The 27,153-nt window shown below is 42.2% G+C and overlaps 1 protein-coding gene across 4 annotated transcripts in view; it reads right to left on the minus strand.

Moving 5' to 3' along the window:
- Nucleotides 1-19,907: 19,907 nt before the first annotated feature.
- The window catches only part of RALGPS2 (Ral GEF with PH domain and SH3 binding motif 2), a 115,843-nt gene continuing 108,597 nt past the window's right edge, over nt 19,908-27,153 (minus strand). For all 4 annotated transcript variants that reach the window (XM_071435878.1, XM_071435882.1, XM_071435881.1 and 1 more), the window contains one exon: nt 19,908-25,978. In XM_071435878.1, coding sequence (XP_071291979.1) covers nt 25,949-25,978 — 30 coding nt within the window. In that variant the 3' untranslated portion in view covers nt 19,908-25,948. The remainder of the gene's footprint in view (nt 25,979-27,153) is intronic.

Consider the following 27,153-nt stretch of genomic DNA (forward strand, 5'->3'; position numbering starts at 1 on the left):
TCAGCCCAGTTTGTTTCAGTTTCCCCTTCTGCAGACAATGTAAATATCTGGGAATTAAACATCCTATCACCCTTGGAGGAAACCAATTAGACCAGGCAACTCTCAAGGTGAAGAGGGCACTTGCAGCACTCAGGTGCTCCAGACAGCAGGTGAGGAATGGGACAGCTCCCAGGCTGCCATGCCTTCCCCTGCAGTGCTGGCTGCTCTCACATCACCAGGAGCCTCCTCAAACACCCCCCTCCTCTTCCTGACCTTTAATCCTGTGCTCAATCTGCAGTGAGAAGGGAAACTCACCCCTTTCTAACTGGGATGCTCTCTGCCCAGAGTCAGTCCAGAACACAAGCACAGAAGGCATCCAGGACATGTTCCAAAGGGCCAGACCATCCTGTGAGTGACCTGCAGCAAGAACAAACACAAAGCTGCTGCTCTGCATATTCACAGTGCACATTTACCATCAAACTTTGCAGCTCTTGCATTTTTAAACAAGAGTCCAGACTGGAAAGGAAATGATTACCACCCTGACTTCACCTTGCCATGAAGAGCTCCCTCCAATGCTTCCAGCTGTGCAGAAGAAAGTCCTTCAGGAAACTCAACCCACTGCAGGCACATTCTTCAGATCTTGTTAGAATATTCCTCGTCATTCTCTTTTTGGTAAATGAGCTTTTGTGGTTTAGCCACAGGACTAAAGAAATATTTCTAATAGAAAAGATACAAAGGATTTTCACTTTTTAATCTGACTTTGTAGACAACAAAACCTCCACTGGAAAAAAATAAAAGTTTCTCTAAAAGATGACATGAATGAATCTAATCACTGCCCTATAGTATCAGAAACAAAAATCAGCAAGACCTAGAGAAGGTCCCTCCAAACATCTCCACAGGGTGTCAGTGTTATTTCAAATTTGGGTCATTTTATGCTGGAATCACACTAATTTCTCACCACATTATTTTTATGAGTCTGTTCCTCAGAGAGCAGCTGCCAGCACAGAATTTTGCCCATGTTTTTCATTCTATTTAAATTAAATTCCTTTAATTAAAACAAAACGTCTTAAAACGGGGAGATGGAAACACACACTCACCGTGGTCTGGGGACAGCGGGATATTTCAGAAGGATCTGCAATGGGATTACCATTGTCAATCTGCTCCCAGTTTGCTGGTGGGATTCTCAATTGCTGCTGGGCAAGGAGCTTCCAGCAGCTGATCCAGAGCCCTTCCAGAGGCACCAGCCCAGGATTCCATGTCCTTTTACTGACATGACCACCACAAGAGCCTGCCACGACTCATTCAGCGTTTGAGAGCTGTTTGAGAGCTGACTCTGAGGCAGAACAAAGCTGTTTAAGTTGACCCTTGCCAAAAATTATTTTCCAGACATGTTACTACCATGGCTGTGCTGGAACAAGGTCCCACTGTGCTCTGGCAGCTGTGGCAGCTGTGTCTGTGGCACACAATGTCCCCCACTGCCGTGGGTGCCCTGAGTGACAGCACAGCCAGCTCCAGTGCCTCTGCAGGGCTCTGCTGGGACACCCTGGGCTCTCACTGATCCTTGGTTCTGATCCAACTCTCCTCTTCCCAGCAGCTTTCTTCATCTTCCAGTGGCCCAGCTTTCTACAACATTCCTATAACTGCTCCTCTTCTAATCTGGAATTATGAGAGTTACTGGAAGCACTGCTGGATGTCCAACAGGGATGAATCCCAAATCAGGAAGTTTCTACAACTATTTTCTACTCAGCATTTCAGTTCTTTATCATATTTTTCTAAAATTTGCCATTTCTTATCAGTGTAAGGGACATCATCCCAAAGAACTTCTCCTGAAAGCAATGCTCAGGAAGGTGCCTGTAAGAGGCAGCAAACAGGCAGCACATTGTGTTAGCCCTGCACAGAACATGTTCTGCCTCAGATATCAGGCAGCAGTTGGACAAACAGGGGTGTTTTTCAGCAGGAACATCAATTTTAGCTGCTCCTGCCACACTCCTTGCCATTTATCCTCCCAACCCTCTGCCAGCCTTTCAACCATGGCCTGTGAGGATGGGCAATAAGTTGAATTGCAGAACTGACCTAAATTAAAAATAATCTGGCATCAAAATCAGTATATATTTTTAACCCAGGTTAATGATCCCATCCAATTCATCAACTGCCCAGTCGTTGTGCCACCAGGACCAAGTTTGGGAGGAGCACTGGGTGGGAAGGAGGTGCTGGACCTTTAAATCAGAGCAGTTCAATTTATACCCCTGGAGTCTGACTTGCCTTAAAGTAACAAAGAGATGACACCCCAGATCTCCAAAAATGCCTAAAAATTCAACTTTCCATAGACTACAAAATGGTTTGGGTTGGAAGGGACCTTAAAGACCCTCTCATTCCATCCCCCTGACATGGGCAGAGATACCTTCCACTGTCCCAGGCTGCACCAAGCCCCATCCAGCCTGGCCTTGAACACTTTCAGGAATGGGGCAGCCACAGCTTCTCTGGGCACCCTGTGCCAGGGCCTCCCCACCCTCACAGGGAATAATTTCTTCCCAGATTTCAGGATTTTCTTGTTCTAACATTTTTTGTGTTTATGTCCTCCATAAGTAAAGAAGGGCAACAAACAGCACCATGTCCAGAGGAGGGGAGCAGAGCTGGGGAAGGAGCTGGAGCTGTTAAGTCTGGAGAAAAGGAGGCTCAGGGGACACCCTGGTACTCTCTACAACCCCCTGACAGGCAGTTATAGCCATGTGGGGGTCAGACTCTTCTCCCAGGTTAACAAGTGATGGGACAAGAGGAAATGTTGCACTAGGGGAGGTTTCCATTGGCTATTAGGAAATATTTCCTCATGGAAACTGTTGTCAAGCCATGGGCCAGGCTGCCCAGGGGAGTGGCAGAATCACCATCCCTGAAACTGTTCAAAAACTGTTCAAAAACCCTGTATGTGGCACTTGAGGACACAGTTCAGAGGTGAGCACTGTGGTGGTGTTGGGGGAACAGTTGGACTTGATGATCTTAGAGGTCTTTTCCAACCTTAGCAATTCCATGACTCTAAGACAGCTGCTTCTTTCTGCTTTCCCCCACCACAGAGAGCAGGGCACCAGGCAGGGGACCAGCCTCACAGCAAGCCCAGCTCCTGCTCAAAGCTACCTGGTGGTCTGCAGAACATAAAAATATTTTGGAACAGCTGCCCTGGATGATGGCAGAGAAGGAATATTGACTGGGACCGCTGCGGCTGTTTCTTAAGTCTTTAAAAACGAAACATCATGGCAGCTATTTAGCATGGCTTTTGAAAATTCAAATATTGACAGAAGGAAGTTTTCCAAAGGATGCCAGCAGCTTTTGCAGGAACCCCAGCAGTCGAAACACTGCGGTGTCAGATGTGGGCAGCAGCACAAGCAAGCTCCACAGAGGCAGGAGAAGTTCCAGCACTCTGCCCTCTGCAAGGCATGCACTGGAGCTGGGGGTGGCAGGGCTGCAGGGTGGAAGGGAGAGGCTAAAATGCCCTGAGGAACTACAGTCACACATGCCAAACCTGCATTTTACTGGGAGAGAGTGACTTCACTCTTTACCTCCCCTTCCCCACTTCCCCTGCCCCAAATGGACAGATGTGGCTTTGCAAGAAATTAATTACAGATGGAGGCTAAATAAAAAAAAAAGGGGAACCCCCTCCCACCCCTCCCCACTACCACAAGGCTTTTTCCTCTGCAGACTTGAGGATGGATGGGGCGACCTGGGAAAACTGGCAGATGGAAAACCCATTACAGATGTGAGGTTTGGAGAATAAGGCTGAGGGACAATTTGAGAGTTGTAAATTTTAACTTTGGGGGTTTAAATGCATTGCTTAGCAACACAAAACAAATAGGAAACAAGAAGCCTCATGAGAGAGATGCTTAAATATTTTAAAATCCCTATTTGAGCTGAAGACTACATTACCAGAGACCTGAGGGGCTGCTATTCTCAACAGCTACAGTCAAGTCAAAAAGAAAATAAGGACTGTAATCTCATTTTCACACCAAAATGTACATAATTTATTTTGCTCAAGGAAAACAGTTATTTGTTTGTTCCCGCTCCTGTTTTGCATGGTACAAACCTGAATAAGATCAGAATACACAATGAAATTTTAAGCATTTTGCTGCCCAGGAAAGGATATCATAACATGTTCAAATACAGGCAGGGAAGCTGCTTTACTGGGCATGTATATATTGGATATGATCATTGCTACCATATGTCTGACCCTCACTACATGGTCCAATGCCATTTTATGCTGCTGCATAAATCATCTCCTAAAACTCCTGACATCTCAAAGGATGGCAGGGGCCTCCATCTCCAGGGAGAGAAGGAGAGGGATGAAAAAGAACAGATCACCTGGAAACAAATGTTGAACTTTTTACACTATTTCTTCACCATGAAGGAAAAACAACAACAAAAAAAGACATTACCAGATTTAAAAGGTCAAATATTAGTTTTGGCCTTTTTTGTTTTTTTCATCTACTGAAACAGTGGAAATACCAAGTAAAGCAAAGTATGAAGCTTCTGAACAAGCCTGTGGCCAAAGCCTCACCTTCTGCAGCAAAACATGAAGGAAAAATTCGTTAAAGATTAAAAAAGAAATTCCCAAGGAACCAAAACTCCTTTCAAAAATCCTCTTCTTCTCAGAGCCTGTAAAGGCAGTTCCCCAAACACATACATACATTTTTAAATACAAAAAAAAAAGCAAACAGCAGGTAGCTCTTTGCCTTATTCTGGGGCATCAGCCCATGGTGTTACCTCTGGGGTGTGCTGAGCTGGATGCAGCATGCACTGATCCTCTCCTGAACTGCTGAATGTGACATCTTCCTGCTGCTTTCATGGAGGAGGGCCACATCAGTGGAGTTCAGAAACAACCCACACATTCCCACTTGGTTTTACTGCTTGAGCAAGAAGGGATAAGGCAGGCCCACAGTTTTGGAGGCTTTTTCCTTTTTTTTTTTTTTCTTATATGAAAAAAGCCAAGAAGCCCAACCATAAATAACTATGGTTAGTATTAATAAATACTAAATATTTAGTAACTAATATATGAAATAACTAATGCTTGCAAGAGTTAAAATCAGTAGAAAAGCTCCTCAGTGGCTTAGAACTCCAGGCCAATAAAACCAGCTGTTCATAGAAAAACTTCAAAATCAATGAAAAAACTAGAGGCATAATGGACACATCTTGCTTAATCTAATGGCCAGAGCAAAGAGCACTTAGAGAAAAGGCATTCTGACATAGAATCATGGAATGGTTTGGGTTGGAAGGTACCTTAAAGATCTAATCTAAGCCATCCCAATCCTAGTGGGCACCTTCCACTAGACCAGGTTGGTCCAAGCCCTGTCCAGCCTGGCCTTGGACCCTTCCAGGGATGGGGCATCCACAGTTTCTCTGTGCACCCTGTGCCAGGACCTCCCCACTCTCACAGGGAAGAATTTCTTCCTAACATCCAGTTAAAATCTACTCTGTTAGTTTGAAACCATTTCCCATTATCCTGTCACTCCACACCCTTGTAAATAGTGTCTCCCCATCTTTCTTGCAGGTTTCCTTCAGGCACAGAAAGGCCACCATGAGGTCACCCCGAAACCTCTTTTCCAGGCTGAACAATCCCAATTCCCTCAGCCTTTCCTCACAGCTCCCATCCCCCTGATCATCCTGGTGCCTCCTCTGGATACTCCATCAGGTCCTTGTCCTTCCCCAGGGCTGGAGGCAGCTCTGCAGGTGGGGATGTATTTCTGTACAGACCCTCAGCAGTTTATAATTAGCACTACATCAGCTGAAATTATCAGAGGTAAAGACCATGGAGAAGACTCAAAGATCCAACTGCAACTGTGGTCATCTCCTGGCAGCAAGAGATGTTCCAAATGCAGCTGAACACTGTTTTGTGGGCATGGCACAATGATGGTGTAAATCAGCAGTGTCTGCTGTCTGTACACCTGCCTAAAGCCAGCACTAAGCCATGCCTGCAACAGAGGCTTTTGGGAAACACCTTCATCTTGGGCCAAAAGAGGCATGGATGAAAATCTCCACCAGGAGGGATTTCAGATGGATACTTTTAGCTTGGCCAGGGACAGGAGCAGAGACCACAGGCAGGCTGATGGTAGAAACAGTGTGTGTGGTGGGTGAGTGTTCCCTTTCTTCATGCTGCATTTTCCCATCTCCCTATCCACACCCATGGCACAGGACTATCAACACTTCTTTCCTCCTCCACTGTCCTTGCAACCTTTTTTTCTTTTGCTTTGCAATTGAGAAAGTGAAGGAGCATCTTTCCAGTCCCTGAATTATATACTAGGTTATTAAATCACCCACAGGTCTCATTTACCAGACCTAATTTGAGAAAATACCTATTGAAAAAAATCACTTGGTGGACAGCACCAGCAGATGACCTTACACAAGGCCCCAGCAGCTCCCAAGAGGTTTTTCTACAATCAGTTAAAACTACTTGCCAAGATGGTAAATACATGCCAGAAACTGATGGTCTCATCTAAGCACAGACTCCCTGCTGCTGCTGGTACCTAACCTGGGGTAACATTGGCTGGAAAGTTTTCCAAAATTCCCTTGGGCAGCTAAGGGTCTAGTTTTCCAGGAGTAAAAAGGCAAGGAAGCCTGGCATCTTATATGGTAAAAAAAGCCCTTATAATTTCCTTTATTCTACTCTCTGCAAAATTCTCATGGGTATTCAATGCACAACATGGAAAGCAAAATGAAACACAAATTCATTATTTCCCCTTTGCCAGCTGCTTTTCCTTGCAATGAAACTTCCTGTCATGTTTCCATCACAGATGTGCTGTGAGACTGGCCTGCTGCAGCACTGTTGCCCAGCTTGGATTGCATTTTTTTTGGAAGCAAGTGGCATAAGAGAAGGCACAGTGAAAAGTGAGCCTTGCTTTGTTGGATTCTTTCCTGGATAAAGGCAGGAGTTCCTAGCAAACCCCAGTGTTTGTGGCCAGAAGGTTCCCCTAGCCAAGGATGTGACACCAGGTCACTTGACACAGGGAGCTTAACAAAGGGAAAAAGCCCTCTGAGTTTACTCCTGCTCTTGGCTGAAAACAGGCTGCTAAAAACCACACTGGAATTAAAGGGCATTGTGGTGTGGAAACTGAAATCTCATCAGATGTTCCAGTGGAAAACAGAAGGAGCAGCTTCTCCAGGCACGAGGCAGCGCTGCTGCTCTTGGAGCGCCCGAGGCAGCCAGAGCCAAGGGGCTGGGCAGGCCCTGCTGAACAAGACTCACTTCTCTGCATGCTGCTGAGACTTTCACTGTTGGTGAAACCCTGGCTTTGACAGGAGCTTCAGGCAGAGGAGATAGATGTGGGGCAGGAGAGATGACAGGGAAAAAGAGCACGGAGAGAGATAGGAGGGGAAAGGGGCTGCCTTGTTCCCAAGCCCACTGCCTGCCCCATCCCTTGTGAAAAGGCCCCTTCAGGCAGACCTATCTGTCAGCCTCTGACCTGCCTTTCAACATTATGATGCTCTTTGATTTTATTCATTCCTGCTGGAGGTTTTGCTTAAATATAAACAGCAGAGCATTTCAGCCGGAATTAAAAAAATACAAATAAAAGAAATGAGAAATTCCCCAAGCCTCCAGGCACATTTTAAAACACATTAAAAAGGACAGGACAGTACCAGCTTCATACATACCACAGCTGCAGTGACTCGCAGCAAAAGTAAGGAAAGTTGAATGTGCTAGTGTTTTGTTTTAAAATATGGCCTTCACATTCAAAGAGATCTCTGCAACACCAAAACCTGAAGGAGAGAGTGAGAAATTCAGTGATTCCCACCTTCCCCACCTTGATATTTCTGCTTCTCCATGTGCAGGGCAGGCCGGACTGCGGGAGAGCAGAAGCTTTTGTGAGGTCCCCAGGACTCCTGGAAACACAGGCAGCTTTACACCAGGATTTACAACCAGTAGGTAAAGAACAACTCCAAAGGTGTTTTATTACTTGTGATGAGGGACTATCAAAGAAGCCACAGGCTACTTTGCCAACTGTTTGGTGTTACTCCTTTAGTTCTTATTGGCAACCCTCTATACTATTGCTCTATTTTTCTTTCCCCCTCCCACTCACTTATCTTTCATCTTCCAGTCTCCAATATTAACTCAATTTCACGTTGGAAATTAATCTGCACAAATGCTAAAGAAGTTCAGCTGCTAAAAAAGAAAAATAGAAAAGAATAAAGGCAGCAGGTCAAGTACCTGACACACACAGAGGCCAGGATAAATTACACACACACACAGAGGCCAGGATGCTACTCCAGCACTTCATCACAACACTGGTTGTGCAAACAGAAGACAAGTTCTTGAGTTCTTTTAAATGAGTAACCAGTAAAGCCTTTTTTAAGAAGAGCTTTTTTGCACAGATTTTGACATTCCTATTTTCTGGTTTGAAACATGGCCAAAGGATGAACATGGATGATTTTCCTTTGGTAAGCACAGGGCTTTAATGACATGCCCCACCTTGTGATTAACAGTAATGTCTGGGTTTCTTGATTCTTCTGACACGAAGACCAAACAGTGTTGGAAACTGTGTATATTTACCATATCCTTCTGCTTTTAGCAGTTTTCAAATACTGCCCAAAATAGAAGTTCAGACTTGCACTGTGATTGACACTTGTACAATCACTGTGGGAGACAAAAGATGAAGAAATGTAAGCGAATATTGACTGACACTTGTTTGCCCTGGGTGAAAATAAAGAGGCCCAGGCCAGGGCAGTTATGTGCTGCAGCATCAGTAGAGATGGACTGGCTGCCTGTGTAACTTAAACAAAAATGGGGAGAGAGAGTGGTCTATGCTGTTAATCTATACTGGAGGATTTAGAAGCAAATAAAGCCCTATTAATCTTTTCTGGCTTGTAAGTACAGATGTTTTACTTTTTGTAACACTATTTCAAGTTAAACCCAGATGGTGTAAATCAAGCTGTAATGCTTATTGAAGATATTTTCAAAAAAAGCATTTTTTCCATCCCTTCAGCATTCCAAGCAGTTCAGCAGGGCAGAGCACCCACCCTGAGCAAGGATTGCACATGGCATATTTGACTCTGGCAAGGGAACACAGTTCCAGCAGTGGCTCCCTGCAAATGGCTCCTGCAGCCAAGACTGAGCCTTCCAGACCAAGAGTCACTGGTGGGTGTGAAATGCACCCAATTTCTAAGCTGACAACAGCCACAAGTACTTTTGTACACCAGTGTACAAAAGATGTACACTAAGGTATATATTTTTTGAACCAAATACATTTTTTTCCTCTCAACAGAGAGTTATACAAGGCATTTTGGGAACCAGAATGGAATCTTTTAAGTATTAACAATTTTTCTTCTTTTTTTCTTCTCTTTGTGAATTGTACCTCCACCAAGAATTCTTCATGTTTACAAAACTGCCCATACATCTTTTCCATGGATTACACTGTTTATAGTAACAATTAAATTCTACACAGACCACTATGTAAATGACCAGTTAAGCCTGGGTAAACATCCACCTTGTTTTTCCAATCCCACCACTACTTTTGCATTTACTCTTGTTTATCTGCTGTCTTGCAATGCCTTTTCTTGGCCTTACAACCACATTAACTTGCTCCTGCAGTCCTTTCTATGAGCAAATTGTTTAAAAGAAATACCTATGTTTTTATGTAATAAAATGTGAAAAAGCAAAACCCCAAAGATGCAGTCCAGTGTAAATCATGATGAAACACTGATAATAAACGAACCTTATTCATGCCAGATAAAGCAACAAATCCTAATTTAACACACCAAATAATTCATCCTTAGCCAGAAAGACACTCAGACATTCAAACAGCCGTCTTTGTACATATGGAGAAGCTGCCAAGTCTCCATACTTGAATGATCTCATAGACTCTGGAAAAAAAAAAAAAAAAAAGAAAAACAAAACATTTTGCCATACTACCTGAATACACAGGGGGAGAAAAGGACCAAAATGAAAGCATTTTAGTGGTCTGGGTCCTAATACAGATCTGCAGAGAAGTGTGGGGAAAAATTACGACCATAAAGTCACAGAGAAAAAACAGAGCTAAGCAAAACCTCTTAAGTTTTCTGGCCTGTAATGGTGCTGTCTATGAAGCAATGATGAATAACCACCCCTAAATATCTACTGCTGTTGTTCTCTCCCCAGCTCACATCAAGCTTAACTCACACTTCTTTCTGAAACAAGGAAAAGAGGGACTGTTTACAAGAGCACAGAGTGACAGGACAAGGGGGAATGCTCCACACTGACAGAGAGCAGGGTTACATGGGATATTGGGAAGAAATTCTTCTCTGTGAGGGTGGGGAGACCCTGCCACAGGTTGTCCAGAGAAGCTGTGGCTGCCCCATCCCTGGAAATGTTGGATGGGGCTTGGAGCAAGCTGGGATAGTGGAAGGTGTCTCTGCCCATAGCAGGGGGTTGGAAGGAGATGAGCTCTAAGGTCCCTTCCAACACAAACCTTTCTGGGATTCTGTGAAAAGGTCTGCAGCAAATGATGAGCACTGTTGGAGAAGTTAATGTGTAAAGGCAGTAAAGTTTTCCTCTGAATCATCAGGAAAAGGTGATCAGTTTTCACCAACAATGCCTTTTCCTTTTGGTGTGAGGACTGCTGAGTTAGAAGGGTAAGGAGAGCAGGGGACAACAAGGATACAAGCAAACAAGAGGACATTGATCCATGTGCTGCTGCCTAGGAGAAATATCTGTGTGCAGCCCAGTTGGCTTGGGCTGAGGACTGAGCACAGATAGTTATTGAGCTCAGCTTGGTTCCCAGCTGTGTACACTGGACCTGATCCTCCACTTGGGTAAATTTCCAGCTCAATTAGGCTGTGGATGATGACAATTTTACCAGCTGGAGACTGGCTGCATTTGGGGTTTGCTGCAGTGCCTTTTATCAGACAGCTGCACGTGTAAAAGCAGCTCTGAGAGATCACACACCTTACCCTGCTCAGGTGAGACACAGGCAAGCACAAATCTCAGGTGTAAACAACAACTGAGAAGTTGGGATTTCAGCTTTGTCAATTGGTAGGTCAGCATGGGCCGAAATTCCAAATGTGCCACATACTCAAACTCCCAGCTGACAAGAGAGACCTAAAGAATTCATTACAGAACTGAACATGTGAATTTTCTTAAAGCTTTACATCCTGTTATCTACCTGTAACTCAGTACCTCCCTACACTGCTGTTCATAAACAAGCAGAATGACCCCAGATTGGAGACCCAACCCTGTCTCAGCATCTCTCACCCCATCTCAGCCTCTCCAGGCCTCCTGGATCCCACGGCATTCCCCCCATGTGGGATGGCACGGGCAGGGCCGTGTTTGCTGTGTCTGAGCGTGCAGGGCACAAGCCCAGCTCTGTGTCTGTGTGGGATGGAGCAGCCCAGGCCAGGCCATCCCAGCCCACCACACACCTGCAGGGACTCCACACTCAGCCCACAGCTCTGGAATCTCTCTCCTCAGCCCTCTCTGCATAAATCAAGCAGCAGGGAGGCTCAGAAACATGACGAATACGTTGGCTAGAATATCTCCCGCTGTAAAGACACAGGAGGAAGGGGGATACTAAACTAACCTTGCCTTGGATGGAAAAGCAGCTGGAATTTAATGTTCTTGGAAGCCAGCCCTGGCTGTTCAGACATGGATCTGCCAGGGAAGTCCCCAGTGGAGGCATCGCTCATTCTCCAAAACTGAAACGTCAAGAGAAAGCCCTGGAAATCATTAAGCACTCTGTTCAACATTTCTTCAACAATCTCAGGCAGGGGAGGGAGGAAAAAACCCAAAAAGTCTCTCAACCAGACAAATTCTCAGTGTTAATATAAAACAGAGGGGGGATCACCAGCAATCTGAAGTGGAATTTTGCTTAATTGTGTCAATCTGAAATGATTACAACATTAGACCAGCCTCAAAAAAACAAAAAAAGAAAAAAAAAAAGACGAGAAGGAAAAGAGCGGGAAGGAAGCTAGGAAAAGATAACAAAACAGAAGTGTGCTTGGCCTGGGCTTTCAGAGTCCTCACTATCACAGCCCACCCTGTGCAACTGCCCTGCCCCAGCTGCACCCCCACACGTGGCAAACTGTGCTCGGCCACCAGGGACTCCCAGGGGGACAGAAATGGTGCTCAAACAGGAGGCAAAGAGAAAACCCTCCCTGGAGAAGAGCTAGCAGATCCCACAGAAGCTGTGCCTCACTGGCACCAGCCCCACTTGGAAGTACGTCACTGCTTTTTCCTAGGGTTCCAATTAAAAGGAAAGGAGGTAATTTTGCCATCTGCCACAGAAGCACAGCTCTAGAAAAAGAGTGTGTGTGAGTTTTAATCCTACACCAATTTAGACACACACCCCAAGTGGCTTTCATGAAAATGCATTTCTGGAGTCTGTTCTTTCCAGCCCTTCCTTTCTCACAGATGTCCTGAATCTCCAAACACTTTGCTAAGTGAGGAGCCTCCTAAATCACTGACACAGAGTGAGTGTGGAAACACACCCCAGGCACCACCACCTTCCACTAGAAACACAAATGATTCAGTCATGCCCACTGAAAGAACTAAAAACCCACCTGCCATTTTTGTAGAAGAGAAGCAAACTTGGTAAGCAGCAGGTGGAACTGGATAGGGTTTTTTGTTGATGTTGTCCTAAGAAAATAAGGTTCTGCAATTTATGAGTTGGGTAAACAGGTTGCTTATTGTGGGCTGATCCAGTAGGTGCCAGAAACAATTTCTCTTTTTCTGTGTGATCCAGAAAGCATTTGGGAATCTCTTCTGGATGAAAGCTGTATCAAGGGAAAAAGAAAAATCATTCTGTACTCAAGTACCAGACTCAGGAGTCTGAGAGTGCTAAGATCAACCAAGTGCTAAACTTGATTTTGTTTTTTCTTTTAGGACCAGTAACATTTCTTACAATGCTGGAAAACACAGGTAACAATGGTCCTGCTGAGGACTGCTGCAGGCTGATGAAGCTGTTAACTCTGGTGTTTATTCTGTTCCCTGGCTGCTTGGACAGGTCCTGCCTAAAAAGCTGCTATGGAGCAGATGGAAGGGGCAGGTTTTGAAGCAGGCTGGAAGACAAGGAGCAGAAGGATCCCCAAAAGCAGCCCTGAGGGAAGCCTGGTACAGCCAGGCACTTCCTTGAGGGCTGGGGAAAGAAAGAGAGAAGCACAAGTCTAAGGTACTAGTGAGAATTTCCCAATTTGTTTATGCACATCTATTATTGGACACTTTTCAGCAGAAAAGACAGACATTGCTTTAAAAAAAAACCACAATAAAATGAGAAACAGCCTTTGTGCATTGGGATGAGACACCTCTTCCTAAACCAGGCTTCCCAGCAGAAACTAACCACGTTTATTCCAATATCTTGCAGCATACATTGGATTTAAGTGGACAGAAATAAAGAAGTTTTATCCTCCCACAAGTTGACTGCTATAGCAATTTTCATCTAAAGCAGCAGCAGATTACCAGGACAAACATATTCACAGGGATTTCCTTTCAAAAATCACTCTAAGACAAACATATTTTAGTGGCAGAAGGAAAAAAAGCTCACTAGTCACACCAGCAAAATACTATTTTCATTTAAATGAAGAGCGTGGCAGCTCCAGTTTAATGGAAATTAAAGTGTGTTGGCACTGTCAACTTACTGTAAACCACTTGAAAGCTTTGTTTAATTTTTAATTTAAAAAATAATACAGGAACAGGACATTCTGTCAATACTTTTCCAGATCCAATCCCACTTTCTATGTGTGCTAATGGAACCCTTACAGTTCTCGATTCACATGACTTCAATTTGAGTTACCACAAGAAATGTGTCATGACTTCAAATCTTCAGCCTGGTCTTTTAGGGGAAATTAAAAGAGCATTTTTCTGTGGCTTGTAAGTAATTATACAAAGTTAATAGTACAAAATATCTGTTTTCCATTCATCTTCAATATAATCTTTAATAATCTGTTCTGATTAATCTTTAATACCAACAAAGAAACTGGAGTCCAGCTTTGGAGAAACTGTATCAGTTAAAGTTTATTTTCAACACAGCTGAGACCCCCATGATTTAAACTAGGATAAACAAAGGCTCAGAGGTATTTGAAATCTCAGATTCTTTCATGTTCAGATATTCTAATCTGAATTCTTATCTTGCAAACTCAGATTTTGATAGAAGGTGTAACCAAAGGAAACTCTGGACTACTCTCACTAAATGGCAGGTTTCAGAGTCGCACCATTTTGGCCCTGCAGTACAATTGCACTCAGTATTTTGCACTAATAAATTATTTTAAAAAGAACTTTTAGAGGATTGGTTTTGCTTTTCATATTTAACAGTCTGAGACTGTTCATAAGAACCCAGAGCCCAGAGCAGCCTTCTCACATTGCCAAGCTGTGCCTCGTGGCACTGCAGACACCTCACTAAGAGTGGCATTTCTCTCATGACCTGATTAAACCCCACAAAAACCCCCACACTCATGGGTTTGCTCCCCACTGCTCCTTTGAGGAGCTGTAACAGAAACTTGCCCTCCTTGCTGGTGTGAAACCTATCTTTAATCTATAGCCAGATTATACAGATTTGCTGCTCATGTGACAATATTCTCTTATTTTAGATGTTTCTTTTCCATTCTTGTGTTCCAGGATATGCGTAAGGAGCAGCTTCAAGTTTCACAATGTGGGAATAATACATTTTTGAAACACTAAAGTGAATTAGGAAGTAGATTTAAAACAGTAACATAACCTTAAAATATGAAGTGTTGTGTTTGCCTAAACTGCTCTTTTAAAGAACCATAAGAAATTAAAATTCATCTAGTTACCAACATTCAAAACAGCATTGACCTAATCCAATTTGTTATTTCCTTGCCAGCAGCAGATTTTTACTTTAATCTTACTGCCTATTACATTTCCATTGCATATCCTTGACACTGAAGGAAAAAATGCTGGGTTGATATTATCAGAGCATTCGATGTCATCATCTAACTAGAAGTGACAGGCAAAACAATATATTAAAGAACTCTTGCTTAACTAAAGCACTGGATGGGCTCAAGGTGAACCAGTCTGATGCATCCCAAAAGCCTCCTTTGGAAGTTCTTGCTTGGCAAGAGGCATGTTCATGCATGGCAGGAGGGAAAAAAACCCCTCTATTTGCTCGTTTACATTCAGTGCTGAAAAAGCAGCACTTCAAGGATCAAATGGCAACACAAAGCACTGAGTTAGAGAAAATAATAAATGTATAAGCCTTGCAGGATTTGTGACCTGCTTTTACTCTTGAAAAGGATCAGAATATGGGGGTGAATTGAGAGTTTTGCATACTTTCCCTTTTAAACTTGGACCTAATAAATAGTTTTTCCTTACTGTTTTATTTGAATAAACTATTTTACTCATATTTTCCCTGGCCACTTTTATGCAGACAGAATGGCAAGAGGAACACAGAGCTACCCCTTCTGAGGCTGGCAGGAGACTGAGCAGGAGCAGTGGGCTCAGTCATCCAAATGCATCATTAACCTTGGGAGCATTACTGATGAGCTATTGGAAACCCTTCAGCTCAGTCAGCTTTGTCTAGAGAATTGTTTTTATTTTTGATACTTTAAGCTTCTTTGAGTGCAAGAGATTGTTTTGTCGGCACAGAGCTCACAAAATCCTTGAGGTTCCACGTCCACAGACACCCCCCTACAGCCCCTGGCACTACCAGGATTTAAATGATTTACCTTGCCCTGAATTTTTCTGGGGCTGACTGTCTGAGACACACAGCAAGGTCACTGATGGGCTCTACCTCCACACATCATCAGTGTCAAAAAGTGATTTAAATCAGGGTAGCTGATGGATTTTGGCTAGAAACACCAGAGCAGACCTGCTCTGACAAATTCTTCCATTATTTTATGCATTTATGACCCATTGGAAAGTGCACTGGATATCATTCTGTTAGTGCTGCACAACGAACACAACATTTACTACTCTGCTCTGCCTCAGTTTCTCCACTGTAGCACAGGGACAGGATGACAGCAGCTCCCTCTCTGGAAGGCACTCAGACTGATGGATGAATCCCATGGAAGAGCAAACATATGAACTGCTTGTTGATGTTCTGAACTAAGGTACCACCACACTCTTGAGGAACAGTTTCCCCTAGAATCTTATAACCAACAAGGTACTGAATTTTTCAGCTTAGATTTGGACAAATGGGACTGGAAGCAGAGCAGCACAACAGAGAGGATTTCAGCAAGATGCTGTTTAGTAAATATTCATTAGATACCAGAGTAGCAAGCATGGTATATCCATGTACAATGGCTAGGAGATAGATAACCAAAATGGCCACCTACCCTGAAACAGTTTCCTCATTCCATTTAAGGTCTCTGAAGGAACCTCACAAATGTCATTCAGAACCTGAAGGGAGCCCACAAGACAGATGGAGAGAGACTGTTCACAAAGGTGGGGAGTGACAGGACAAGGGAGAATGGCTTCAAACTGGCAAGGGGCAGGGTTGGATGGGATATTGGGAGGAAATTCTTCCCTCTGAGGGTGCCCAGAGAAGCTGTGGCTGCCCCTGGATCCCTGGAAGTGCCCAAGGCCAGGCTGGATGGGGCTTGGAGCAGCCTGGGCTAGTGGAAGGTGTCCCTGCCCGGGGCAGGGGGTGGAATGAGATGATCTTTAAGGCACCTTCCAATCCAAACCATTCTGTGATTCTATGGAAAGCTAAATGCAAAGTTGTGTGCAAGAACCCTATGTGTCATTGACATTGCATGAACGATTTTAACTCCTAAAAGTAATAAAATCCAGATGTCTCTGTATGACAAGATGTGAACCAAGATTTAACACAAAGTCTGGGGTACATTTCACATTGGCTCTGTGTTGGTGTGTTCATACCACATTCCTTCTGCTCTTTATCATCTTACAGCTTCTTTTCAAAGAAACCAATAGATTTGCAGGAACGTTTTCACCATTGAGTCATTATCCTATTGCATGAAATTGAGAAAATGAAACTGTAAAACTTTCAATACACAGAAGTCATTAGAGTCAGAACTTACCTGGCTGAAAATTCACTCACTGTATGTCTACTCCTTCCTCTGAAGCCTCTGATACAGGTGTCAGAGAGAGGGAATGAGAACAAAAGCAGCACTGCTGTAACAGCACAGAATTTAATACTGATGGGGACCTGATTCCTGAGGTGAGAGTGACTCAGGTTTGGTAACTCCTATACACAGTACTTTGGGTATGTAATTCTAATCAGAAAAAAAAATGCCAACACCAAATATCCCCAAATCAAGAAATTATAGTAGGTCAGAATTAGCCCATTTTGACTGTCTTGCTTTGAGTAAGTCTCAGATTCATGTTTATACTCATTAAAGAGAATCCTGCTGTTCCAGCACCAAGAACTCAGGGTTTGCATTTGCTTTTCCCAGCTCTACCATGACACATAACTGAGCTACTCCCACCACCATCAGTCTGTCCCCAAGCCACTGCTTTGGGACTGCTCCTGAATGAGGGAATGGCTCCCTCCTCTCATGAGCTGTTTCATATTCCAGTCACTCTGGAACACTGCAGCAGATCTGCAGAGTCAGGCAGTGAGAAACATAGGCCACAGTTTACCCTTGGCTGTCTTGTGCCATCTCCAACAAGCAATGCTTTGGTTACAGGTTTAGCTGCTGCTTTATTTGACCTTAGAACAATTCAGCTCCTTATCCCTTTTCCACAATGAAAGTGACACATTTTCCTACCTGAAAAGAAAATGAAAGAGAGATTAGCACTTTGTTGCTGGCTGGGTTCTTGTATGAGGTTTCTCCTTAGCCTAATAAATGCCTTGGACTCACTTTGTGTTTTCAAACACATAAACCCCACACTTTTTTAACCTGAAAAAATATGCTTTTATTTTGCTGTTTGCAGATCTTCTTTGAGCAGGCCCTTTCCAATGTTTTAGAATTAAAACAACATCATCTTAAACACTGGAATTATTCATCAGGTGCTTGACATGCTCTATCACACTATACACATAATAGAAAAACCACTTCTCTTACAGAGCAAGACAAAGACATTCAGTAAAGGCAAGTTTTGCAGAGTCTCTTGTACCAGCTCAGGGAGACAAGCAGAAGGTTTTATTTTGGATCTACATTTTGTCCTTGAGCAACAAATTGAACTAAAAATGAGCAACTGAATGAGGCAAAGATAACTATTACCCATGTAAGGATGTATGCTTCAGTATTAATGCTCAATTAAAGCAAAAACCTAATAAAACTAAGAAAAACATTACTCACAAGTTAGAAGCACGGATTCAATCTTCTGTATTCGATTTATCTGTTGATATAAAAACCATAACCCTGCTCTGTTCTGTGAAAGCATGTAGGCCATGCCAAAACAGTATCATCTGTTTACATCTGGCTGTCTTCTGCTCACATTTTTGTTACCTAACATTCTCACTTACAAAAACTAATATTAAAAAAGAGGAAAAGATCATCTTCTTCCAGCTGGGTTATTTCATACATCTGTGGTCTGGTTTCTCTGTTTTTCCCACAGATGTGAATCCCTCCCCCAGCACTGTGGCTTCTTCCCATGCAAAAGGAAAAAAAAAAGGGAAACTGAAGATGAAGTTACAAAACCAAGGCAATTTCAATTCTTTCAGATCTTACAGTTTCACAAAGAACATTCAGTTGGTGGATTCAGCATACACACCTGGGGAAGGAGCAGAAGTGTATCTGGAAATAAAATCATTCCAGTTGGGAAGCAAGGGAGGGATCAGGTGCCTTTCCCCCACCTCTTTTCTCACTCTGTGGATTTGGAGGCCATCTCCAAATGTACACAGCAGCCTGAGAGGCAAGAACACAAGGAAAGGGGCAAAAGGAGTCCTTGACATGCTCCTTGACTTGGAAAAAAGCTAAAAAATACACAGAAGACTGTCACTCCAGCCACTTCTATCAGGCTCTGCAGGGCTGCTACAGCCTTTCAGTATCTAAAGGCAAGGGAGAACCTGACTGACAAAGCCAAGGATGAAACCAGAGCCCGACTTGGAATCTTTGCTGTGGACAGAGATGCAGTTCCAACAGGGGAGAGAAAGTCTTTTCCAAGAAGGAACCAAACCAAGAACCTCTTTGCTCTGTGCCTCCTACCTTGCAGAGCCTGGAGTCAGCTTTTAAGTTAATAAAGCAGCTTGCCTGAAAATGTTTGCTATGAAATGAGCATCTTTCAAAAGGGGAAGAGGAGAGGGAGGAGAGGGAGGAGAGGGAGGGGAGGGAGGGGAGGGAGGGGAGGGAGGGGAGGGAGAGGAGGGAGAGGAGGGAAAGAGGAGAGAGAAGGTCACCAGCTCATTAATTTTTTTATTTCTTTTCACACTATTGACGAGAAAGCATTTCTCAAACTCAGTAATCTGGAAATAAGAAAAAGGAGGGGGTTACAAAAATCTACTTTATTCCTTCTCTCTTTGTAAATACATTTGAAATGAATGGTTCCATTAAGGAGAAAAGGTGAAGGAGCCCAAGGCTCACATTCTGACAAGCATTTCACGGCATTTCCCCCAGGGCTGTATGATCAGTAAGGCTTCACAGCATTACAAAGGCACAGAGAGTAGGGAAGCAACACCAAACAAAGAGCTAAGGAAATACAAGGCTTTGCATGCTATTCATTCAGTCTTCATTTTCAATTTATCTTCCATGTAGTTGCTCCTTAAGAGCCAATCTGCCTGATGACTGCTTTCAGTGAGTTTAAATTTACCACAACTTTAAGTATAGAAACAACAGACAAAAAAATCTGATAAACTACCAAGGAGAGAAAAACCACATCATTTAACAGAAAGATCTCTGAGACCAGACATACATCTCTTCAATGAACTGTACTTCCCTGCTAGTCTTTAGATTTCCTTTGCACCAGTGGACAATGGTATCTTTACATGCTTCATTTCAAAAGTTCATTGAAAAATGCCACCAAATTCCAGCTGATCTCAGCACCATTCCAAAAGACAGTCAAATTCCACCAGGCAGGAGTTTCGATGCAGTTTTTAAAATGAGAAATTAAAACTTCAGACACAGGCCATCTTTTAAATCATTTATTTCAGTAGGAAAGATTTTTGAAACCTGTTCTTAAATTCAATTAAACTAGCTTATGCAAACACACAATTTTCACACACACACACACAGAGAACAAAGTATTAAAAAAGGTGAAGGAAGAGGCTTGAGGACAGCCAAACTGCACATCACTCAGAGAGATCATAGTGCAATCCCTCCATCCCTGGAATGCCTCACACCAGCAGGGAACATTAAAAATGGCTTGTGTTTACTGCATGACACCTTGACCCCCCTTCCAGTGATGGCTGGTCCTTACAGGATTATTATAAAACACTTCTATGTTTCCTGGTGCTTCTCCCACTCCAGTACAGTCGTTTTTGAATGGATACACTCCTGCACACAAGGAGCCAGAAGTGCCAGTAAACCAGGCACCCAGAACCCTTTATTTCAACATTGAATTGATTTATACTGCTTGTCTGCTTTGCAGCTTCAGCTGTGAACAGCTTTGGAATGGTAAGAAATTACTTCAGCAAACACACATGAAGGCCAGAACCCACCCAAATAAAGAGAAATAATAATAATCAAACACACAAAGGAAACAGAGTATTTATGGTGGTTTTAGTCACTCAAGAGCAAGACCAGGCTACCAGCCAGAACTGTGCCATGATCTGCAGGAATTTGCATTTCATTACATTTTATACACCTTCTTTTCCTTAGCAACTCAGTAACTTGGAGAAAACTTGTCAGCTCAGCTCTGCAACAGCCAGAGCTACACCAAGTCATTTGTATTTTCTCTTCTGACTTTTCTGCTCTCTTTGAGTATTCTTAGAAAGAGTAAGATTAGTTTTCAAATTAGCCTTCCAACATCTGAATTTATAAAAAGACTATAGTAAAACTGCTGTGTTTTTGTAAGGATATATTCCAGGAAAACAAATATTTACTTGCTTAAGAACAACACATTCTTTCTTTCATTTCCCCTTCCAAAGCTTCTGAAGTCTTTGCTGCTAAAACAGTCTCTAGCAGTTGTTTCAGTGAAGGACAGTGCTCCCTACACAGTGTTGGCACTAGAAATACAACATACAAAACTGAGCTTTTGGGATATTAAGATGAAGATTTAGCTAAGCCTCCTCTTTCCCCAAGCAGTTTTTTCCTGTGGTGCTTATTTAGAACCAAAAGCTTGCAAGATAAATTGTCTCCTAAGAATGCTCCTCAGTGTTTACCTCAAAGTGGGACAGACAAAAGCAAACTCCTTTCTAATAATGTGAGCTCCTGAGCTCATGTGGTCTAGACCATGACTTGGACTATGCTCTTCATTTCCCCCCCTCACTAAATCTACTCAAGAGACATACCAAAATAAAAATAAGTTAATTTTTAAGAGGTCTGAGCTACTTCTGATAAAAACCGAACAAGCCCAAGCTACCAAAAACCTCTGCATTTTTTCCTAAAAAGAGGCTATTCAAATAGAGAAATAATACTAAAGCAACTCAAGCACAGCTATTTTACACTGACCAAAACAAGTGACTGCTGCAGAAAAGCAATGGCTGTCAGGAATGTCACCTCTTGGAGCACTGAGGAGGACACAGCCTGCAAGTCTGCGATGGTGGGACTCTCCACTGAAATAAAGGAATTGGTCTTCAAGTTCATAATAAGGCACTGACAGAAGTCCTGCTCCCATCCAAGCACTCACCCTCCTCATGCACTACAAATCAGAATGATGGTTTGTAAAAGAAGGGATAACCCCTAGCAAAGAATTCCATGTCCACTCGTACAAATCCTTTTGATGGCAACTTTCCCAAGCCAAACCACCTTATGAACAAGCTGCTTTTAGAGAAAAATTAAAGGAAAAGGCTAATATTAAAGAATAATAATAAAACTTTCACAGCTCTCTCCTTGTAGGATGAACAGACAATTCACTCATGTGATTTAGTACCAGTCTTGGGGTTTTGATGCTGCAGCAGGCAGCACTAAGAGCTGGCCATTAATAAGGTTGGAACTACTAGTGTTGGTGAGTTAGAATACCAAACAATTAAAAAGGACAAGTAATGAAGAAAAAGGCCACTGACAGAGCCAGAAAAAAAAGCATCCCATGTTTTTTACCTTCATTTGGACAATATTTGTTACAGTTAATTAAAACCGTAATATCAACTTGCCTTTTGTCAAAAGAGACCTCTGCTTCTCATGTGCCTCAGCAGCACAAAAACCTGCAACTGCTTCTGCTGGGAGAGAGAGATTTGCTGTCACCATGTGTTAGGTCTGATACCAATAGAGGAGCACTAGTGTTGAAAATACAGAATGCAAATACGGGGGCTGATGTTGCAAGAAGCATTAAATTTGATTAATTTATTCCTAGTGAGGAGTAGATAACTAATTAAACCCTGCTGTGTTTTTTTATGCTTCCTTTTGTTTCCAATATGTTTTCCAATGTGCATACTTCTCTAAACATGATTTTAAAGCAGGGTGCTAAAGCTCATTCATTAAGTATTTAGGTGACTCGTTTAGTATTTGTAGTTTTAATGCCTATAATGTGCACCTAAATACTTATTGAATCATAATAGCTTGAGTAATACTCTGGCATAAAACAGACATCTAAAAATGAAAAAGTGTCTGAGCTATGTTTATTCAAACTACCAGAATGTTTTAAAAATAAAAGTTATAAAAACTATTTGCTTTAAAGGGCACTGGAATAGAAATCAGGTTTGAAAATCCTAGCCAAAAATAGCAGAGATTAATTAGATAAAAGTTAACGCTAAGCAGTGCAGTGTTATATATTTTTAATGCAATGCACCAATTTCATAAACCAGACATTCGCTGTTGCTTAATCTGTCCCAAAACTTTTAGTTTAGCTAAAAGGCTGGTTATCAGTCAGCAGATAATTAATATTCACATCTGAAGTCTTGCTAGAAGAGCTACTCTAAATAATTTTTGCTCAAATACAGCCAAAACAAGGAATTGCAAGGGGCATCTTTAGCTTCAAAACCCAAACATTAAGGGATAAAGTGACAAATATTAGCTGATGTGATTCAGCACTCATTAACAAGATAAACAATTAGAGCAAGACATTAAAAAAGAAAATCAAAGAGAAACTGCCAACTGTCTGAAGCAGTCTGGATGACAGCCTTACCTGAACACCATGAGCTCGCTGCTCTCCTTGTTTTCTCAGCAATACTTTCAGTTATTTAACGTTTTAAATGCCTTTTTTTTTAAAGAAAGAGCATTAGTACATTCTTTACAGTGTGTCATTTAACTTGTCTGAGTCTTTCCACAGCTTAGCTGAGGCAGCTTTCCCTGAGGGAGCAGACCCAGCACCTCTTTCTGAGCACCATTTAGCTCAAGCTCTAGAGATGTCAGTGTTTGTGCAGGACTACGTGGCCATAAACAAAGGGAAAGTACTGAACTACTCACTGTGACAAGTGCCAAAAATACTTCCTGTGTTGTCATTACTCACTCCAGTTATTCTGGCTACACATTTAAAGAAACTCCCCCCATAATATTCAATCTCTCCCACAAAAACTCAGCAGATCTGAGGACAGAAAACAAGGAAGAGTAGGAGGCCCAAGGACAATGAAAGCTGGTAACAGCAATTCATTAAATGATGATTTGTGAATTCTTTTCCCCACCATCCTCCTACCATAAAAACCTAACTGAAAACAGCTGGAAAAATGCAAAAATCCAGTGATAAATGACATGTCCTGACCTGGCTCTGTCCTTAGCAAAGCTGAGGGCTGTCAGGCTGTGGCTCCCAGTTGCATCTTTCCTTTCACTAACAAAAGAACAGACACAGTTATACTGCAATGAACCTAGAATAGCTTATTTAAAAATTCAAAATCCACAGGCTATTATCCACAATGCTTAAAAAAAAGGGCACAAATTGTTAATAAAACCCAAACAAACACATAGTCATTGAGGAAAAACAGACATTAGGTAAGTTTGAAAACGGAAAAAAACCAAACTCAAGTTGTGCAAAGTCTACTAAAGTAACACTGCTGGCTGTCAGGATGTTGCCTTTACTATACACCCAAAGTGGGTAAACCTGGGAGATGTGTGAATTGCAGAGGGATTCAGCACAAGAAACCCCTTCCCAAAATTCATGACTTCAGAACAGACTTCATTACCAATATAAAAAACAGCAACAAAAGAACTGCAAGGGGAGCCAAATTCTCAGAGTCCTTGTGGTGTAATTCCAACAGAAGCATCCTTCTCCTGTTTTTCTTTCTACCAAGAGCCAATTCAGAACAATTCTTGGAAACATAAACCACCCTATTAGCCTTTACATTACCAAGTGGTTGGGGTTTTTGTGTTTTGTTTTGTTTACTGTGAGACTGGATTACCCTTCTTTTTGCCTGCCAGAAATCAAAAATTAATCATTTCCATTACACGATTAATTTGACTCTGGAAAAAAAAAAAAAACCCTCAAAAGTGAATTTATAGGCTTCTACTCAGATGCAATAAACAAACTATACATTTTCAAAATAACAACTACTAGTAGAAACCTTTATTAGACAGTCAGAGAACTCTGAAACAGACTAGTAGGTAGCTTGTTTCTGTTTAAAAAGGAGAATTCATCGTGGAATCTGCAAGCATATTTACGGTCACTAAACCACAATGTCAATGGAACAGTTACTACTTTTTCACAGACTTCAAAGCTCCAATATCAGAGTCATATTTTGGACAAAGTTTCCTTGCTTTACAAAGATCATATTTTTGAAGATTAAAGAAAGACCAATCATCCAGGAAACTAGGTGACGTCAAGGAAACCCCAATAAAGCAAGAATCAAAGTCTTAAGCATCAAACACACACATAAAGCACAGCTCCCTTTTTACAACCATTATGTTTTTCTCTGTGAGTAATTTCAGTGACCAAGAATGATTCCTGTCAAGGATGGAATTTTGATGGCCCCACACCTTTTCTCTCCTTAGGTTATCCTACCTTCTAATAAATTAGTTAATTGTCTGAAGATCAAAAGAGCTTCTGTATGTAAGGTCTGCTTTAGGCCATGTTATCAACACCACACAACGTCAACTACTTTGACCGAGACAGATACTAAAATCAATTATTGCCAAATGAGAACATGAAAGCTTGAAATTGTGCCTCTATCTTTTTAAAATGTCCATCTGAAGTGATATTATGAAACACCACACACTAACAGTGGTCCCTAACTGATAATTAGCAGATACCCAAAGTCAAACATCTCAGTGAGCTGTACCCAGGTGTTGGTGTTTTGTCATTCAGCTTTTCTGTGAAGGAGTCACAGGCATAGAAACACATGGGATGAAAACACTCAGTTCTGACCCAACGGTGCTTTCAGTTTTGTCTCATACACACACCCCCCTGACTGCCCCAAACATGTGTTTTTCACCAGGAATTAGGGCTAAACGTACCAAACTGATTTTTGGCTCAGCTCTGTGCCCCTGTGGAGTCTGGCTCCCATACAGGACCAAGGTTTGCAAGCTCAGTGCTGCTCTGAACTTGCACTTGTGTTGCATTTCTTACAGGTCTGAGAGAAATAACACTGCTCCAGGCCGTGTGCCTGGGACAAGCTCCCCTCCAGGACTCCTGGGATGGCCTAAACAACATCACCAGAACATGTAGTACCTTTTACCTGGTTCATACACAGCTTTTGATACAACTCTTAAATACCAGTTTACCTGTTTTCTTAAGAATGCCTAAAAATGTGAGTTATTTTCAAAATTAGTATAAAGTTAAAAGAAACTCAAAACTAGCTACAATCTATTTAACTCAAGCACAGCACCGCCAGAAGTTTCACACACACTATTTGGTGTTTCATGTTGTTTTTCCTTTCACTCTTTAAGGCAGTGGTTTCCACAGGTCAGTTCTCAGAACATAATGAAGCATGGTCCATGGCAATTCATGTTGCAACTCCATTTTTAATTTGGGGGACTCCACTCCCCAACCTTTAGTGGTTTTGTTCAGGGCTCCAGAGTTCAGAGATTGAGTTGACAGGTTCTGTTCTGGCACAGAATACAGCTGGCACATTTTTCATTAGGACCTTGTTCTCAATTATGAGATGGTTCAAATTGTCCTCTTTTATTGTTTTGAATTTGCCTGTTATTCAAAGGTCATCAAGTTGGCAGGAACCTGAAAACAAAAATATAAATCATAGAAGAATTTACGTCAGGTAGTAGCTACTTGCATTCAACTGTTTCACAGACTAGACCCCTGGTTGAAATGTACATCATTCTGTCTTCAAAAAAAGGGAGAAGGAATGCAACTGCCATCCAGCAGGAAAAATATACTTAGAGCTGCAGAAACCCCAGGTATAATAAAAACATTAAACTCCTGTGAGGGTTACAATTTTCTTATATGGTTGTAGAACTTCTTAATTTTGATGACATTTAAGATTTGTCATCAAAACAACCTTAACATGATAAATCTCAGCTCTGCTAGACAAGGAGAACCCTCTCACTTGAGCCTCAGCTAGAAAAATCTTGGCACACAGATCAGTGATTGATGTGGGCCCCTTGGTCTTTTTAAAACTAATTTTTTAAAAAAGAGGCATAAACAATTTTTTGGGTTTTCCTATAGCAAACCTGAATGCCTGTTGCAGCTATCACTCACGAAGAGATTAAAGCCAATGTTTGCAATATATTAGTTTATATCCCCATTTTCCCTTCATCAGGAATGTGTCTGACACCAACATCTCTCATTTAGTCAGGTTATTAAAGAGCCACCACATTCCTGACAACTGTCAATAAATAGTCAGTTTGGTCAGATATGAATCAAGCATTTCTTGCTCTGCATTTGCCATTTACCTGTAGGTGCAAGAATGCTCAACTGGGCTAAAGCTGCACCATGAAAATCACAAATAGTGTTTATTAAAATAGTTCTTACTATTACTCAGCTATTAGTATTAAACAGCCAAGGTGTTTATATTCCATTGAAAACACATTTGAACATCCAGTTTTTCTAAGGCAGTTACACTGTTAACAGTAATGAACAGTGTTGCCAACCCTCACTGAACCAGAGCTGTCTTTAGAGGATAGTTTTTCACCATTTACTTATAAACTCTTTGCCACTATTTGCTACCATCCCCACTTTCTCCAGCCAGGAACACAATTTCTCTCCTTTGCACTGTCTCAAATACCTTCACAGGAGCTTCTGCAACCCTCCTTACTTCTTAAGATCTCTCTCAGAGGCAGAATTGAACAAGAAAGCACAGAAGGATCAGGAAAAGCCTTTTTGTTTCCCCTTGAAATTCAGTAGGATTTCTGCTCTGGGAACTCCATAAACAAATGTGCAAAGAGAAGGAAGAA

The sequence above is a fragment of the Agelaius tricolor genome, unplaced genomic scaffold (assembly GCF_023055355.1).
Source record: "Agelaius tricolor isolate 1412-34295 unplaced genomic scaffold, bAgeTri1.0.p SCAF_11, whole genome shotgun sequence".
NCBI lineage: Eukaryota > Metazoa > Chordata > Aves > Passeriformes > Icteridae > Agelaius > Agelaius tricolor.